This window comes from Eulemur rufifrons, chromosome 7, assembly GCF_041146395.1.
Source record: "Eulemur rufifrons isolate Redbay chromosome 7, OSU_ERuf_1, whole genome shotgun sequence".
Lineage (NCBI taxonomy): Eukaryota > Metazoa > Chordata > Mammalia > Primates > Lemuridae > Eulemur > Eulemur rufifrons.
In genome coordinates this window covers 282,490,877-282,507,792 of record NC_090989.1, presented here as the reverse complement: position 1 = coordinate 282,507,792, position 16,916 = coordinate 282,490,877, and the positions used below count along the sequence as shown (strand labels likewise).

The 16,916-nt window shown below is 61.1% G+C and overlaps 1 protein-coding gene across 1 annotated transcript in view; it reads right to left on the bottom strand.

Annotated features, from left to right (window-relative positions):
* The window catches only part of NTNG2 (netrin G2), a 59,272-nt gene that overhangs the window by 433 nt on the left and 41,923 nt on the right, over positions 1–16,916 (bottom strand). Inside the window, exons 3-6 of the mRNA XM_069474773.1 lie at positions 12,128–12,300; positions 9,403–9,426; positions 1,795–1,962; positions 320–454 (exon numbers count right to left, since the gene is read on the bottom strand). Coding sequence (XP_069330874.1) covers positions 320–454; positions 1,795–1,962; positions 9,403–9,426; positions 12,128–12,300 — 500 coding nt within the window. The remainder of the gene's footprint in view (positions 1–319; positions 455–1,794; positions 1,963–9,402; positions 9,427–12,127; positions 12,301–16,916) is intronic.

The following is a 16,916-nucleotide window of genomic DNA, read 5'->3' as shown; positions in this document are numbered from 1 at the left end:
GCCGCGACGCGCTTCTTGGCACTAATCCGCTGTCTCCGGGGCTTTGCACATGCTGTTCCGTGCGCCTGGAGCGCCCTTCCACGCTCTGCCCGCGACCAGCGCCCGCTCGGACAAAGCTCCCCGCAAACCCCAGCGGACCAGGGCTCTGGCCTTCCCGCAGGTCCCGCCGGGCCCCGCCCGCGCCGGCCCCGCCCTGGCCCCGCCCCGGCCCCGCCCCCGGGCACCCCCCGCCCCCGGCAGCGCCAAGCCCGGGCCTGGCCCCGCCCACCACCCCGGGGCGCCCTCCCCACCCCCGCCGCCCCCGGCAGAGCCCACTCACGGTAGCAGCCTTGGCGCCAGTAGTGCGTGGGGAGGCAGTCGTCGCACTTGGGCCCCGCCGCGCCCTCGCGGCACTCGCAGAAGCCGGTCTCGTTGCACCGGTCGTGCACAGAGCCGATCTGGTTGCAGTTACATTCTGCAGGACACATGCACTACGGTCACGCAACCTCTGAGCGCCGTCCCCGCACCTCGCCTGGCCCCGCGTCCCTCGCAGCCAGGTCTCCTTGGCATCCTCTGGGAGATGCTTCCGCTGGATGGCGGGCGGGGTCTGCCTGGGGTGTCCAGACCTCCAGGAGTCCTGCCTTCCTTCCCTGGCACCCAACAACCCCTCTCCCTCCCCTGGCCCTGGAGCCGGTATGGCCTGGGCCAGCCCCTCCCCTCTCTGGGCAACTGGAGCGGAAGGGGCTGGATCTTTCCCAGACCCAAAGAGCTATGACCCTGACAGGTGGCAGGCGCCTCAGCAGAGGCCACGGGGCACGTATGTGTCCATGGGGCTGTGGGGGGTGGATGGCCCCCATCTGTAGCTCCTTTCCAGGGCGCTGGAGGAGCAGCCCGAGGCCTACCCCTCCTCCCACCCGGCCCCAGTTGGTTTCCCTGGGCCTCTGCTCCGTGGGAGGGGCTAATGTCCCCTGCTCTGGAAGTCCTTGAAGCCCAGTGCTAGGCCTGGGGGTGAGGCAGAGAGAGGGAGAGGAGGGAGCCTGGGTGGGGGCACCTCTAATTGGATCCAGAGCTCCTGCCCTGTCCCTGCAGCTGGCCCCGCGTAATGTCGCAGCACAATTTCATCTTGATCACTTTAAAGTTGATGGAATTATCTGGAGGCGACCACCATAATTCAGGCTGACAGCTCCAGCCTTGCAAGAGCCTCTTCTCTGCTGCAGGAGCTGGCCTGGTGGTGGTAGCCGCCAGGGTCCCAGGGGGCTGTACTGGAGACAGGGGTAGGGAGTGGTGGGCAGCCCCTCCAGGCTCTGTGGTGGGGGGGTCATGTGTTTGGCCTTTGGGACGGTCTGTCCCCTGCACAGGGCCTGATGGATTCCTTCCTTAGCTCAAAGCCAGTTCTGGGGCAGAGCCTGGGCGATGCCGACCAGGGCCAAGCGCAGCTGGAAAGCATTTGGGGAAACGTTTCAGCAGCAAAAAGGGTGGAAAACCTTTGATCTGATCCACCTGCTGACTTTATGTGTGGAAGAGCCGAGGCCCAGAGAAGGGAAGGGATGTGCCCAAAGGCACGCAGCAAGGCAATCTCTAGAACCCAGCCTTTGACTTCGACTTGTGGCTCTGCAACCCCAGTGCCTGGGGGACAACTGCACGGGGAGGCCATTAACAGAGCAGATTCTGGGGGCTTCTGTCCTAGAGATGCCCAGCTGGCATGGGCCCTGGAACTGGAATTCCTGTAGCCTACCCAGCTGGTTCTGACCCAGGGGTCTCCAGACCTAACAGTGCCATGTGCCCCATGGGCTTTCCGCGTCCGCGCCCTCTCACCGATGCAGACGTTCTCGTCGTCCAGCTCGGCCGAGCCGTTCCGGTAGTAGCCCAGACGGCAGTGCTGGCAGTGCTGGCCTCTCGTGTTGTGCTTGCAGCTGACGCAGGTCACCACGTTCAGGAAGTCGATGTAGCTGCAGCGGTTGGAGTGGCCGTAGCACTCACAGTCTAGGCCAGCCAGATGGGAGAAACACTGATGGTCAGTGAGCATTCAGGGAAACTGAGGCACGGGCATATTAAGGACTCCCCCAGGACATGCAGGGCGGGAGGGAGGCGTTTTGGAGAAGGACCTGGAAGATGCCCTGGGTCTCTGACCCCTCCATGGCGTTTGGGAAGACACAGGCCTGCCTGAAGGAGAGGCTGAGTAGGCCCAGGAGTTCCCGCCTGGCTCTGCGGGCAGGGGACGGGGGCCAGTGGGCACCTGCTGACGCCTGGCCAGGCGCCAGGGCCAAGCGCTCTCTGAAGGATGCCCACGTGTCAAAGTCATTAGAAAGCGGTTTATGCAAGGACGGGGCCATGCCGCCAGACTGTGTGCTTGGGGCAGGTGGTGGCTGGGTTCACAGCACCACCATTGTGTCCTCAGCAACCCCACAGACGAGCGAGTGCGTGCGTGAAAGCTGCACAAGGCGCAGTGGGCCAGGAGCTTCCTCCCATGCTGCTTTGGAAGACGGTTGGGAGGAAAATGCCCGCCCTTTCTCATTAGCCTGAGCCGCCCACAGTTTGTCTGTTTTGCAGGACCTGGGCATCTGCCTGCCTCCCCCGGGCCCTGGCCTGGCTTCTGACTTGCTGCTCCTGGAGGCACGCGGCTCCACACCCAGGACCAGTCTCCATGTCCATCTCCACTGTCCCGCTGCCTCCTCCCCCTCCCCACACGGTCCTCAGGCCAGCCCTGCACAGCTGGCTCTGCTGCATGGACCCGGCCAGGGCCAGCGCCGTGACCGCCTGGGCAGGGCTCTCAGTGCTTGGAGGTGGGTCCCCCAACATCATGGAGGGGTGGGGTTCGGTGAGGAGGGTTGCCTTCCCTGCCGCGGAAGGGAGGCCATCCTTTGGTGTCCCTCCTAAGGGACTCAACACCTCCTGACCCCAAGCAAGAGAGCTGATGTGGCTGCCCCCATGCAAGGAAGGGCACCCACCACCCTCCTGAAACACCATGTCTCTCTAGAGCACCCAACCTCCCTTGTGATGGGGGCGCTGACCCAGGCCTCGGTGGCCAGGTGCATTTCAGGTCCTGGAGAAACGGCCTGTGAGGTGTGCCAGGAGAGGAGTGGCATTCCCACTCGTGGGCCCCCCGGCCCCGCCCCTTTGCCTTGCCCCTCCAGAGGCAAAGAGGAGGCCAGGCACCCTCCAAGGGTCCCAGAGAGCAGTGCTGGTGACCCGTGTGGCCCAGATTCTGCTCCAACCAAGACGAGCCCCTGGGCCCACCTCCCAGGGGAGCCAGGACAGGTTATTTCTGGCAGCTGCTCTGCCTGCTGTGTGCCTGCCCCCTGTGCCCGAGTTGGCTTCTGACTCATACCTGCTCCCAGCTCCCTTGGGGAGGGAGGAGAGACTCCATCTGACCTTGACCTAGCTACTCCGGGAGGGTTTTCTGAGCTGGGCGCCAGCCCTTCATCCGCAGTGGAGGTGGGGGAAGAGGAGGCAGGGAGGGCTGTTCTGGCTCCGGGGCCCTCTTACCTTGGAATTCTTCAATAGGCATCACTTGAGGAGATTTGGGCTTGAGCTGGAAAAGTCTGGAGCCCTTAGCAGGGGCAGGGGCAGCGGCAGACGTGCCCACGGCTTGGAGAGATGAGAAACAGGCTCTTTCATCTGCCATGGTCCAGCTGCCTGGAAAAGGCTTCCAAGGCACCCCGGGCCAGCTCTGGGGCAGCCTCATCCCCTGCCCGGATTTGAAGCAGGGAGAGGCCACTCTGGCCTCAAAGCACAGAGCCCTCGGGTTGGGAGCCAGGCCCCTCTTAGAGCCCAGTGGGGTGGACACGTTTTCCACTTGCTGGAATGTGACACAGCACACCCACGAGCCTGCACCAGCCTTGCCCTGGGTCCCCTCCCTAGGACCACCTGCACATCCGCCTGGAGTAACCCGCCAATGACTTCTGTGTCCTCCAACACCCCACACGGTGCTAGGACCTCCTCGGATGTTGAGCAGTTTTCTGACAGACTGACAGCATCGCTCTGCAGGCCCTTCCCTTGCCCTCCCCCTCGCCCCTCCAAACTCCCCGGAAAGTCCAAACCTGGCGTTTAAGACTTTGGCATCTCCCTTCCTTTCTGGAGCAAACTCCCTGCTCCAGCCAGAGTGAGCCCTTTGCCGTCTCTGAATTCCCACTGGCAAGTGGTGTCAAGCCATGAACACAGATGACGCCTGTCTTCCCCTGCCCAGGGACCCCGGGGCCCCAGCCCCACATTGCGGGCAAGCATGCCACTGTCCCGGAGTGTCACTGCCTTGGCTTCCCTTTAGGAGTCTGTGGTGCCTCGGTTGGTCCAGGGCAAGGAAGTGATGGCTCCAGCGGCTCTACCTGTCTCCATCACCAGAGGACGCCCGACTCCGGGTCCTCCAGGTTGCTAGGCACCGAACCGTGGGCCCTCACCAATTGTGGTCCCCGCTCCAGAGCCGCCTGCCAGCAGAGGGCGCCCAAAGCCCCGCTCACTGCTCGTAGTCGGGCAGGGAGGGGAACGTGGGGTGCTGGGGGGGCGGACTTAGGGCCTGATGTCCGGCAGCAGGTGAGCTGGGCTGGGACAACGGCCCTCCTTGGAGAGTCAGGCAGGCCCCAGTGTGTGTCTCCGCCCAAGCAGTGGGACAGCGCGGCTCTCGGCTCGGTGGTCAGTGCCTCCCGCCGACCCCCCCCCCCCCGCCCTCGTTCAACCGCGGCTTCCCCGTCGGGCCCACCGCTGCCCCCGCCTCGCCTCCATCTACCACGTCGCCCTCCCGCAGGCCCGGCTGCCCCGGCTACCGCGCGGGACGTCCGCCCGACTCTGTCCGGGCTCCGTCGGCCGCCCGGGCGCCCTGGGAGCAAGAGTGGCCGGAGAGGGAGGGTCCCGCGGTGAGGGGCAGAGTCTCCACTGGACTCTGAAGCCCTGGGGGGGGGGGGGTGAGAAGAGCCGGAGTTCGGGGATGTCACACCGGACCTCTCTAAGGAGGGGAGACCTCGCGGTGCGCAGAGGCCCCTCCCCGCAACGCCGTGCCCCGAGCTCCCCGTGCACCGGGCACCGTCTGCTCGCAGTTCCTGCGGTCCCCTCCCGCCCCGGTCCCCACCACACGCACCTGCTACTTCCACTACGGGGGGGGGGGGGAGTGCTAAGGGTCTAAGAAGGGGCTCCCTGGGGTCTCAGGCCCATGGCAGGCCTTGCCCCCCATACCTTCTGCGCTGGAGGACACCTGGGGCCGGGGGCTGCTCTCCCCGAGGGGGGCAGCCGTGGACGGCCTGGTCCACTCTTGCAGCGAGAAGAGAAGAAACCAAGTTATGGGCGGAGGGGCCTGGGGACACACCGAGGCATCACAGGCACCCCCTCAGGCCCTTTATAAGAAGCAGCTGTAGGAGAGGCTCTGTCTACACTGGCCAAAAGAACTAGTCTAAATCTACAGTACAGGCAGCACCTACACTACAGCAGCCCGTGGAGGGCGCACGCAGGCTTGAAGCAGAGGGGAGGGGCCGCCATGCCTGAGAATCTGCATACTTTAGGCGGTTTTCGGTTCAGCGGGACACCTGGCTTGGGGGACTCTTCTATCCTCCCTGTGTGGCCCCCGTTCCAACTGAGGGGCAGAATTAGACCAGGTCCCGTCTCTGGCTAACGGCTGCAGAGCAGAGTGTGTGTTCTGGCCAAGATCTCAGGCGTGTGCAGAGGTCCTGGAAGGCCTCCCCTCCCGCCCCCGGCCAGGGACGGTGCTTCCTCCATTATCCCGCTCGCCTGCCTGGCCGCCGCCCTTCCACCTCCCCAGCCCTGGTTTGGGCCCATTTCCACCAGGAATCGCAGCCCCCAGATGCCACAGTGCTCCGCCCTGGACTAACTGCACACACAGCCAGGGAGGGAGGCTGGGAGCTGCCTGGCCGCATTTCAAAGGACCAACCCAGAGGGACAGGGGAGAGGTCTGCCGCTTCCTGCTTCTTAAAGGGATTACACCTGGTGATGGTTGGTGGGGGAAGAAAACGGAAATCTACCGGCTAAGAAGTTCAGGAGACTTTCCAGCCCGGAGCTGGGAGCCTTTGGACATCAAATTGACACTAATGTGCTGTTCAGCGAGGAACGAGGCCGCCAGACCCAAATTGGCAAGGGCTTAATTAGAGCCGCACAGAACCCGCCCTGAGGCGTTTTGCTTTGGAGTCTGTCTCCCGCCCTCACGGCCGGGCCTGGGGTGGGATTAGTGGTGTTGAGGGGCGTTTTCTGCCCAGCAGCCGCTGTTCTCCCGACAGCTTGACACTGGCAGGGGGAGAAACATGTGGGCCATGGGCTCCGGCCTGCTGGACGGTTGGGAAGTGCCAGGAGAAACTCAGGACCTTTGAGGGCTTGGGGACTGGGGGCTGCCTGCTGGGCCCCCAGGGACACGCTCAGGCATTCGGGAAGCAAGTTCTGGCAGTGTCCTGTGTCCTGTGCCAAGACCAGATGGCAGCCCCGTCTGTTCCTTCTGAATTTGGGAGCCGTGCAAGCCAGGCCTTAAAGGTGGCACCACCTCACAGCCCCAGGCCTTGGGGCAGGGGCACTGGGTGGCAGGGCTGGGGCAGCCCGCTGAGCTCGAGTCCTGCCCGAGCACCTTCACAGTCCTGCACCCTGGGCAGCTGCTGCTTTGCTTTCTCTTTTCTTCTGTTAGAACAGCTTTATTGAGGTATAGTTTACATACCATAAAATTCAGCTGCTGCTTCCTGAGCCTCAGTTTCCTCCCTTTGGGACCAGGACAATAGCAGCCTCCACCTCCCGGAGCCACAAGGAATATAACCATTTGAGGTCGGCTCTGAGCAACTGGAATGATCATGGCTACTACTGGGGGCTCCGGGCGGTGGCTGCTCCGGCCACAGACTGTCACATTGGAGCCACCTCCTTCCCTAGTGCCCCTCTGCTGGCACAGGTGGAGATGACCATGTCCTGGGGAGCCTCGCAATTTAAGCTTCACCTCTTCCGGATTCACCACTCTGGCCTCTGACTTTTCCTCTTTCACTCCCAACTTCGCTCAGTCTGCCTGTGGCTGCCCTTGCACCAAACCGGAAGCAGCTCTGAAAATGGATGCGAGCTTCCCCAACTGTATGTGCGTGCATGCGTGCGTGTGCGCTCACACACGTGCGATGGTACCTGGGCTCCACCCGGACACACCGTGTGGAGGCAGACACAGGGCCTGCCATGGCCATTTTTGCTCCCTCTGCCCACCGCAGGCTCACACAGCTCGGCCACCCTATGTCAGAGGCCCAGAACTCTCAGAGTGACCCTTGCCCTCCACCCCAAGGAGGATTTCTGGGCCGGGAGGCTCCCCAGAATCCTCCAATCTCCTGGCCAGGCTCTGCTTCCTGCAGATGCCTCCCGTGGAGGAGGAGGAGGGATGGGGAAAGCGGGTGTGGTGTGCCGTGAGATGCCAGGGAGGACAGCACTCTCTCTAGGCGGCCACCGGCGCTGGGTCCCACGGCTGATGGAGGGGGAGGGGTCTCTGCCCTTGAGAAATGCCACCCCTCCACGGGGAGGGAGTGTCGAGGCAGGTCTCCTCGAATCAGAGAGGAAGGACACTGCCCCAGGGGTAAGAAGCCCCCTCCGGTCCACCCTGCAGGGTGGGGGCACAACATCAGGGCGCCCCTCCCGCCCCCTCCCTGGCTGGGACCAGGAGGAAGTCCCCTCAGCCACCATCTTCCTTGCACCTTGGGAAGGACAAGTTCATTCCAATTCTGGGCACCTGCTGTGGGCAGAGTCTGGCGAGACTGTCCAGATGCACCCAGGGCCCACCCCCAGCCTCAAGAACCACCCAGTTGCCACACCTGTCTGCAGCCGCAGCCCCTTCCCAGCCCTGTGCACAGCCCCCGGGGCCCAGCAGTCCAGGTGTGCAACCCAGCTCCAGAGGCTCCTTCTGCCTTGCGAGTGGACAGGTTTGCCTTCTGGGCTAACCCTGCTCCGTCCAGCCCCATGGTCGGCTGGGCTGCGGAGAGCCTGGGGACAGACAGGCCCCTGGGGTCTGGGGGCGGGGTCTGGGGGCAGGGCCTGGGCCAGCTCCAGGGAACACGAAGGCAGAAGCCCCATCAGGAGACAAGACCCCATCTTTGGCTGAATGTCAGGGTGGCCTCGCTGCCAAGTCCCCTGTCCATTTGACCATACTGGTGTGGGGCCCTTCCGAGCAGGGCGAGAGGAGGCAGGAGGAAGCTTTCTGGAGCTTGAACTGGGCTCTGGATCCCCGGGTTGGGGCCTGGTGACAGGTTGGCCCAGACGGCCTGGGGGCCCCTTTGGTCCCTGCCCTTGTGGCTCTAGGGTTCTAGCATCTGCTAAGACCCAAGGCCCTGCTCTCCCCAGGGCTACCCCCCCCCCAAAGGGAGGCAGGGACTCAGGCTAGAAGCAGGAGCAGGCAGGACAGCAGGGGCCACTGGCTGTACTCTGGCACCCACCTGTGGGCTGTGGGGTGCTGGGGGCCGTGGGGGCCCCGGCAGTGGATGTGGAGGGGGCAGGAGTGGTGGGTCCCCCCCTCATGGCCACGGTGGCCATGGTGGCCACAGGGCCTTTGGGGACAGGGTCTTTCTGGGACCTGTCGATGCCTGGTGAGAGATCGGAAAAGCGAGAGGGTGTGGAAGTCAGCAGGGGTGGGATCACCACAGAGACGTAACTTACGACCAGCTTCCTTCTGCGCCCCAGCGGGGACAGTCCGGGTCGGGAGGGACCACCTGCATGACGTGGAGCCCCACAGAGGGTGGAGGGTGATGGCACACCCAGAAGCATTTCTGAGATTTGAGGTCGGCCAGTGGTTTCCTGCCGACTCAGTGTGGATGGGTGGCGGGGCCTGCAGGGATCAGCTGAGAGCTGAGCCTGGGCTCCGTGAGTGCTCCACGGGCTGTCTGGATGATGCCTGCGGACCACCGTGGGCACCCACGCCTGCCCTCCCCCTCCTCGAGAGCTCTCAGGGCCTCCTGCAGATGCCCCCTCCTCAGTCTGCCATGCCCTGGGCCTTGAGCTGGCCCGGATGACCAGGGCAGGGCTGGCAGCCTCCCCAGCCTCCCCACGGGCCAAGCCACTGCAGGGGCTGCCAGAGGGAGGCTGCGCCCCACGTTCAGGCTGGGGGTGGATTCTGCCCTGGTCGGTGACAAAGGTCACCCCACTCTTGCCTGGCAGGAGACTCCCCTCCCAGCTCTGGGTGACAGAGGAGCAGGTGTCCACCCAGGGCTCGAGGGGACCTGCAAAAAGCCCCGACCCACTTTCCAAAGCAGCACCGATGAAGCTCCTGGGGGGAAGGGAGTTGCGGCCCAAGGCCACGGCACAATGACAACGTGGTGGGACTCAGGGAGGAGCGAGAGGCGGAGAAGCAGATGGGGCGGAATTAGAGGAGGGAGCAGAGGGACACCAAAGTCCCTTCTTTTCTCTCCGGCTCTTTCCAGGACATGCAAAGAGTCTCGTGCAGTGGGGGCCAGTCACCCTCCCTCAGGGACCCAGGCGTGTACTTACTGCCAAAGGAGCCTGCAGCGGCACCTGCGGGGAGAGAGAGGGTCACAGAGCTGGCTGCCCAGGAGGAAGGGGCCTGGCTGTGTCCTTCCTGAGGGGGGGCGGTGGCAGGGGGCAAAAGGGAAGGAAACCTGGGCTTGGGTGGTTACCCCATTTCATGCTCACCACAGCCCTGAGAGGGAAGAGCCGCTATTAGCCCCCTTTGCAGATGGAGAAACTGAGTCTCAGAGCCCTGACTTACCCTTGGGGACATGCTGATAGGCACCAAGCACCCCACTGGGAGCTTCACACACACCCCTCTTTTAAGATTTTGGACTTTTTGGCCCTCCAGTGCAGGATAAGGAATTATGTGCTGCGTGTTCCCATCCGAGAAACTAGGGACGGCCGAATAACCTCCTGAAACGCCATCGCAGTGGCTGCGCCCGGCGCGGTGCACGCCTGCCCCTGCGTGAGCCACCCGGTCCTCACAACAACCCATGAGGGAGTTTTCTCACGGTCCTGCCCCTGCAGACAACAGTAGCTGGGAGTGGCCAAGACACGGCTCAGGTCCCCTGTCTGTGTGGCTGTGCCTCAGGGACGAAGCATCCCAGGCGGAGCCTCCACAGTCTCAAAAGGAAGACACCGTGGCTGTGGCCAGCAGGACAGTCCAGGGAGGCCTGGGAGGAGGAGCCCGGCCACACTCACCCCTTCCTTCACCCACGTGTCTGGGGAGGCACCACATCAGACCCTGGGGACACCTGGGGAGGTGTGGCCTCAGGAACGAAGCAAGGACAGGCAGTTACCAAGGGAAGCTCCCTGGGGGCCACGCAGGGTGCTGGGGGTGGGACACCGAGAGACCAGGGGAGCTCTGAGCTGGGCCCTGGAGGGTGAAGGAGCCAGCCAGGTGGGGGCGGGTGGGTCCCAGGAAGATGGGACAGGGAGCAGGTGAGAGGGGACGGGAGGGAAGTGGAGAGATGTTGGGGGTGGGACAGGGCTCCAGTCGAGGTGACCCCCAAGCTTGGCCCCCTGGGTGTGGGTGCCACTTGGGCTCTTTTCTCCTGGTAGCCCAAGAGAAGGCGGGAGACTCGGGTGAGAGAGCTTCAGGCTGAGGCCATGGAGCCCCCAGCCTCACCCCCGCCCCGAATGCTCCGGGAGAAACCCCTCCTTCCTGGGGAGGCAGGGGTGGGGTGGCCAGCTCCCTCCTTGCCCCTGCAGGGGGGAGGGGAGGAGAGGTTCCTAAGGCAATGGCCCTGCTTAGACAGGAGGTGACGTCCAGCCTGGGGGGGAGCAGTGACAGTGGGCCTCCCATGTGTCCGGCAGGTAAGAGTCTCCGTCTGTGGGTGCCCAGAAGGTGACAGACACAAGCCCTCGCAGAATCCTCCCAGGAGCAAGGGGCAAGTGGAAGACCAGAGCCAGAAGTGCCAGAGAGAAGCGGGGGAGGAGGAGGGGGGGGCCCACAGGACAGATGAAGGGGAGGTGAATCTGTGAGGCAGAGAGGGAGTGACAGCCACTAAAGGAAGGGTTCAAGAAAGGGTCTGGGCCTCAAAGAGACAGAGACAGGGACCTGGGAGGAGGGAGCCAGGCTGGGGCGGCGCCCAGAGGCTCTCTGTGCCTTTGAAGACCTGAGAGTGCCTGAGAGCCATTTGGTGCCCGGCAAGTCGTCCCTTCAAAGGCCTGTTGTGCCGCCTGCCCTGCCACATGCACGACATGCCTGTCACGGCCTGGGAGCAGCTTTCAGCTCTGATCAGCCTAAAGTCACATAAATCTTTCACCCATCGGGGGAGGGTGCAGCAGGCTGCTGCCCAGCCCTGGCATCGGCACCAGATCCAGTAGCTCACGGTGAACCCGGGGAGGGCCCTGAGGCTTGCTGGGCCTCGGTTTGCTCCCCTGGAGAGTGGGTGACAGCGACACTCCCATCTCATGGTGTTGTGGTGAGGATGGAGTGAGGTGATGCGTCTAAAGTGCCTGGTGCAGCCTTGGGCCCGAAGTCCTTGACGAGGGTCAGACAGTGAAACCCCGAGCGGGCGGGTCTGGGCTCTCCAACACTTGCGGCCCAGGAGCCCGCTGGGATTCATGGTTTCACGGAGACACCCGTGGCTAAGCTGGGGGTCCCTGATGACTGGGGGTCCTCCACGGGGTGCTCGCCACACAGGTGTGTGGGCAGACCTTGAGGTGGCTTCCCTGGCACGGCTGAGCGAGGAGAGGAGAGGACTGGGCAGAGAGCGCGGGCCTGGGGGCTCCCGTGAGGGCCTCAAGGACCCTCCGTGAAAAGGGACAACAGGTGGCCAGCTTCCCGGGCACTCTGAGGATGGAGGGGGTGCGACACGCAGCAGGCCGTGAGCAGCCCAGCAACGCTCGCTATCAGGGATGGTGCTGGCTATCCTGATCGCTGCAGCAGGGCTCCCCACCCCTCACCCCTGCCCTCCCCAGGGGGCCTCCTGTGGGCCAGGGCCAGAAGGCTGACTTAGAGTTCAGCAGGAGGCAGGTGTGCTAGAGGGTCTTGGGAAGTGTGTTTGTGCGTGTGCACGTGTTTGTGCGTGCATATGTGCGCACATGCCTGTGCATGTGCATTTGTGCATGCACGCTTGTATATTTCTGTATGCATGTGCCTGTGTGTGCCTGTGCACACATGTGCACGCACATGTATGTGTGCGTGTGTCGCGTGTGGGATCCAGAACTCCTGGGGTTGACAGGCAGGGGAGACCGCAGCCACCCTGTCTCGCAGCCCCAGGGTGGGCGTGGCACATACAGGCATTGGGAGAGCCGTGGGGCAGCGGCAGGTAGGAGCCGGCCCGCCAGGAGCGGGTGCGGAAGTTCTTCTTGCACTTGCCGCAGTCGGGGCCGGTGGTGTTGTGCTCACACTCGCACTGCAGGCTGCCCTCGCGCACGGAGCACAGGTTGGCGTGCAGGTTGCACTTGCACCTGGGGAGACACCGACGGGCAGAGATGTCAGAGAGCTCCCGGGCAGGCTTGCTGTGGGCAAGGAGAGCCCCACCGGAGGGGCCCAGGAAGGGGCTGGCCTGAAGGGACCCTGGAGGCCACCAGATCAACCTGCACTCCTCCTTCGGGACAGAAACGCCCAGATCCGCCCTCCCATGGAGGGATCAACTCCGTCTTCTGAAGCCTGCCCCTGGACTCACCGCCGCTGGTTCACTCCCCTCTTTGATGGGGGTTCCAAGGATTTCCCGCTTCTCAGCCGGGGCGGGTGACGAGACTCCTTTGTCCCCGATGCAGCATTTAGCAACGCAGCTTCTGACCACCCTACCTCTTGCTGAGGTGGGCGGACAGGTAGCGAGGGCTGCCACCAGCCCCTCACTGTGTAGACAGGGACCTGGCCACAGGCTGCACCTCTGCTGTCAGCAGTGGCCCACGCCCGTGCCCTTGAGGGTGACAGAAAGAACCCCCAACTCCCAAGCCCCTGTCAGTTCATCCACACATGCATTATTCATCCGTTCATTCAAATATTTATAGGCAACTCATTATTCTGAAAACTGGTAAATAAAGGAAAGCAGCAAGCATTTATCTCGCTTGTCCTACATAGACGGTACCGCAGGGTAACCAGAAGTTGACGAGGGGAAGTTTCTTTTTATAGAAGCATTTCATGATGGAATCAGTGGTCCCTAACGAAGGCCTGGCTGCAGGCGCCGAGCAGCCACAGGACAGAACATCACAGCGAGACGAGCAGAGAGAGCGCCCCACACCCCCACCCGCAGCCGTCTCGCCAAAATGAATCGCACCTGAATCAGATCAAGTCTCTGGCCCGGCCACGAATTCGCAGGAAATACAGAGCCACACACCAAACACCAGGGGACGCAATCCAGCTGGAGGAAACTCCAGAAGTGATGACCCAGTTTTGTCAACAGATGAACTGCACGGGACAAAAACTGAGACGGAGGGAGAAGGGACCTAGATTAAGAGAAACCTCAAAGGCCTATCATCAGGCGGTGGGGCGTGGACCGCCTCTGCGTCTTGGTTCAAACAACCTGCAAAATCAGATAAACAAACGGAAGGTACATTTACGAGACACTTGGAAATTTGGACACTGCATATATTTGATGATATTAAATTAATCTTTATGAGAAGTAAAGATGGTATTGTGGTCATGTTTGTAAGTTTTGTTGTTGTTTTTATTTTTCCTGAGACAGGGTCTAGCTCTGTCTCCTGGGCTAGAGTGCAGTGGAATCATCACAGCTCACTGCAACCTCCAACTTCTGGGCTCAAGTGATCCTCCTGTCTTGGCCTCCCGAGTAGCTGGGACTACAGTGTGTGCCACCACGGTGCCTGGCTAATTCTCTTTTCTTTTCTTTTTTTTTTTTTTAGAGATGGGGGTCTTGCTATGTTGCCCAGGTTGGTCTTAAACTCCTGGCCTCAAGTGATCCTCCTGCCTCAGCCTCCCAAAGTGCTGGTATTACAGGCCTGAGCCACTGCACCTGGGCTTGAAAGTTCTTTTCATTTAGAGATATACACAGAAATACTTACAGATGAAAAATTATCTGATAACTGGGATTTGCTTCAGAGTAACACCGAGAGGGGGAACATAGGCCAAAGGAACAGATGAAACAGGAAGGGCCACCAGTTGACAACTGAAGTTGGATGACAGGTACATGGCGGCTCATCACAGCAGATTCTCTCTTCTTTTGTGTGTTGGAAATTCCCCATAATAAAAGGTTAAAGAGAGAGAGAGTGCTCTATATTCTGACACCGGAAGATTTCCAAGGTATATTGTCACTATTTGGAAAAAGCAAATTGCAGAACAACGGATTTAGTAGAATCTTCTTTTTATTAAAATATGCAAAGAAAAATATTTACAGGGCACCTGTTGTGTGGCAGGCTCTGAGCTGGGAACAGTGAGTGTAACGGTCAACAAAGCAGGCGGGTCCCTGCCCTGACGGGGCACAGGGTCTCGCAGGGAGACAGAGGAAACGTCAGTGACCTCAGGGAGAGGGAGGGAGGACAGCCAGGCAGAGCACAGGGGTGTCCAGGGCAGTGGAACTGATGTTGCTGTCTGCATCGTAAAGTAACACCACGCGTATGTCAGAGCCCGTAGGACTGAGCGACACAGAGTGAACCTCGGTGTAAACTATGGGCTTCGGTTAACAATAGTGTATCAAAGTTGGCTCATAATTAGAACGGATGTCACATGCAAGATGTTCGCAAGGAAACCTGTGCAGGGGAGAAGGGGCTCACTTTCTGGACTATCTGCTCAATTTTCTGTAAACCCAAAACTTTTCCGAAAATAAAATCTATTCATTAAAAAATAATCATCACACAAAGCTTCATTTGTTCTAAGTGCTCCAGTGTGGCACAAAGGAGAAGGCACTGGGGCCGGGGGTCCTAACCTGGCCTGTGGGGAGCAGGACAGGTTTCTAGGAAGAACAGTTTTAAACTAAGACCTGAAAGAGAATCAGAAGTTGCCAGGCCAGACGGAGAGAACCTTCTAGAAGGAGGCCAGGGGGTGAGGGAAGACCCTGGGGCTGACGGGACCTTGAGAAGAGCTCAACTCCTGAGGTCTGAGCAGAGGCGCAGGGGTGGGATGAGGCCCGGCCGAGCCACTGCCAGCCTTCGGCAGGTTTGACGTGCCCTGCGTTGGTTCCTGTTTTACACCGCTGTGGCCACTCCACGGAGAACGGCTTGTCTGGGGGACCAGGGAAACCTCGGTGGGGGCCCCCGGGCCACCAGTCACGCCTGGGTGTGCAGCATCTTCCCTCCCTGGCTTTCCAGACGTTTAGTCGCCGGCACCCTCTGGCTCTTCCTTCCCCTCCCCTCCCGCCCCCCCACCTGGCTAGGTGAGGCTTTCTGTCTCCCACATCACGCTCCTCAAACCCTCCCGGACAGACGGACAGACGCGCTGCTGGGCCCTTCATCTGCGCCCTCACCACCTCCCCCTGCCCTGCCTCGGTCTCCACCAGACTGTGAACCGGGCTCTGTGAGGGGCCGCCTTCCAGAGCAAGGATCTTGGCAGGAAAACCGGTGGCCCTTGGGTCCACCAGCCCCACACCACCCACACCAGCCACCGAGTCCCCTCCCCCTGCCAGCTTCCCGCCGCCCGGGCCGGCCGCCCTCCTCCCTGCGGTCTCCTCCCTGCCCTGGGATTACCCTGCAGAACAGCGTCCGGAGACGGCATATCACAGAGCTGCTAAGTACCATGTTGTCCGAGGCTGTTGCAAGCCACGGATGCTCCTAGCAGAAACGAAAAAGACCACGGTTACTGAGGGCTCGCAGTGCGCCGGGCAGGGATCTCGTTCAGTCCTCTAACGCCACAAGCGGTAGTGCCATCGTCACCTTCATGCTACAGACGAGGGAGTGGAGGCTCAGAGAGGTTGGGCCTCTTGCCCGGAGTCACAGGGCTGCCCCGACACATGATTGGGACTGGAACTCAGAGATATCTGACCTCAGAGTCCAAAAGGTTAACAGGGATAGAGCTTGGATTGCAAAAATTTAGGGTACCAAAGTGTTATGTTTAAAATATACATGTCTGTACCACAAGCACCAAAAGAAACGCATTCAGGTATCCATGGTGGTCGTCTTAGGGGAGGGGATGGGATCAGAAATGATTTTTATTTTCTTGTTACTTTCCATGTTTTCTATATTCTCTGCAGTGAGCAGGCACTAGTTTTATAAGCAGATAACAACGTTATCAGTGTCTGGCAGAGCACAGGGGCGTTTCAGGGCGGCGACACTGCTCTGCACGACGCTGTCACGGTGGATACGTGCCACACATCCGACCCCAGAATGTCCGGCACCAGGAGCGAACCCTACTGTCAACTGTGGACTTGGGTGAGGATGACGTGTCAGCGTGGGCTCGTCCACGGTAGCAAAAGGGCCACTCCGGGGGGTGTGACAGTGGGACAGGCTGTGCTGTATGAGGACAGGGAGCACATGGGAAATCTCTGCCTTCCTTTTATTTTGCTGTCAACCTAAAACAGCTCTAAAACATTAAGGTCTATTTTTCAAAAATGTTATCTAAAACCATGAAGTCAGGCCAGGGCGGGGAAGGCAGGAGGACGGCGAAGGGCCAGGGGTGGGGGCCGCTCACACTCCACACCGCCCACCGGGCAAGCTCATTTCCCAGGACGAAGGACCCTCTGGGATCCCTGGACGGTGACTGCAACGCACAGCGGGGGACCTCCCCCCGCCGGACACTGCCCCCACCGAGGGTTACTGCCACACCGCGCTGAAATAAACGGAGCGTGAAAAAGCCTGCTCACTCCTTCCCCAGAGTTCTAACCCTCCACTATGTGTGCTGTGGGCCTACTGTGTGCTCGGCTCTGGGAAAGGCAGAGCGGGATGGCAGGCACCTGCTGGCACTGGGGGCTCTTCCTCCCGGGGACACTAACACCGGAGATGGTCCTTGGCAAGAAAAGTTCCTGTTGGGTGCTTAAACCTTTTTGGTCAAGCATATGATGCTCTCCAAATCCCCCCACAGCCTGCTCCCTGGACCCTCCCGCCCAGGGCCACAGTGCATATTAGCATATTAAAGGCTCTGACAAGTCCTGCAGGAAAGAAACCTATTTGACTTTGTCTAACAAGTTTGTCTG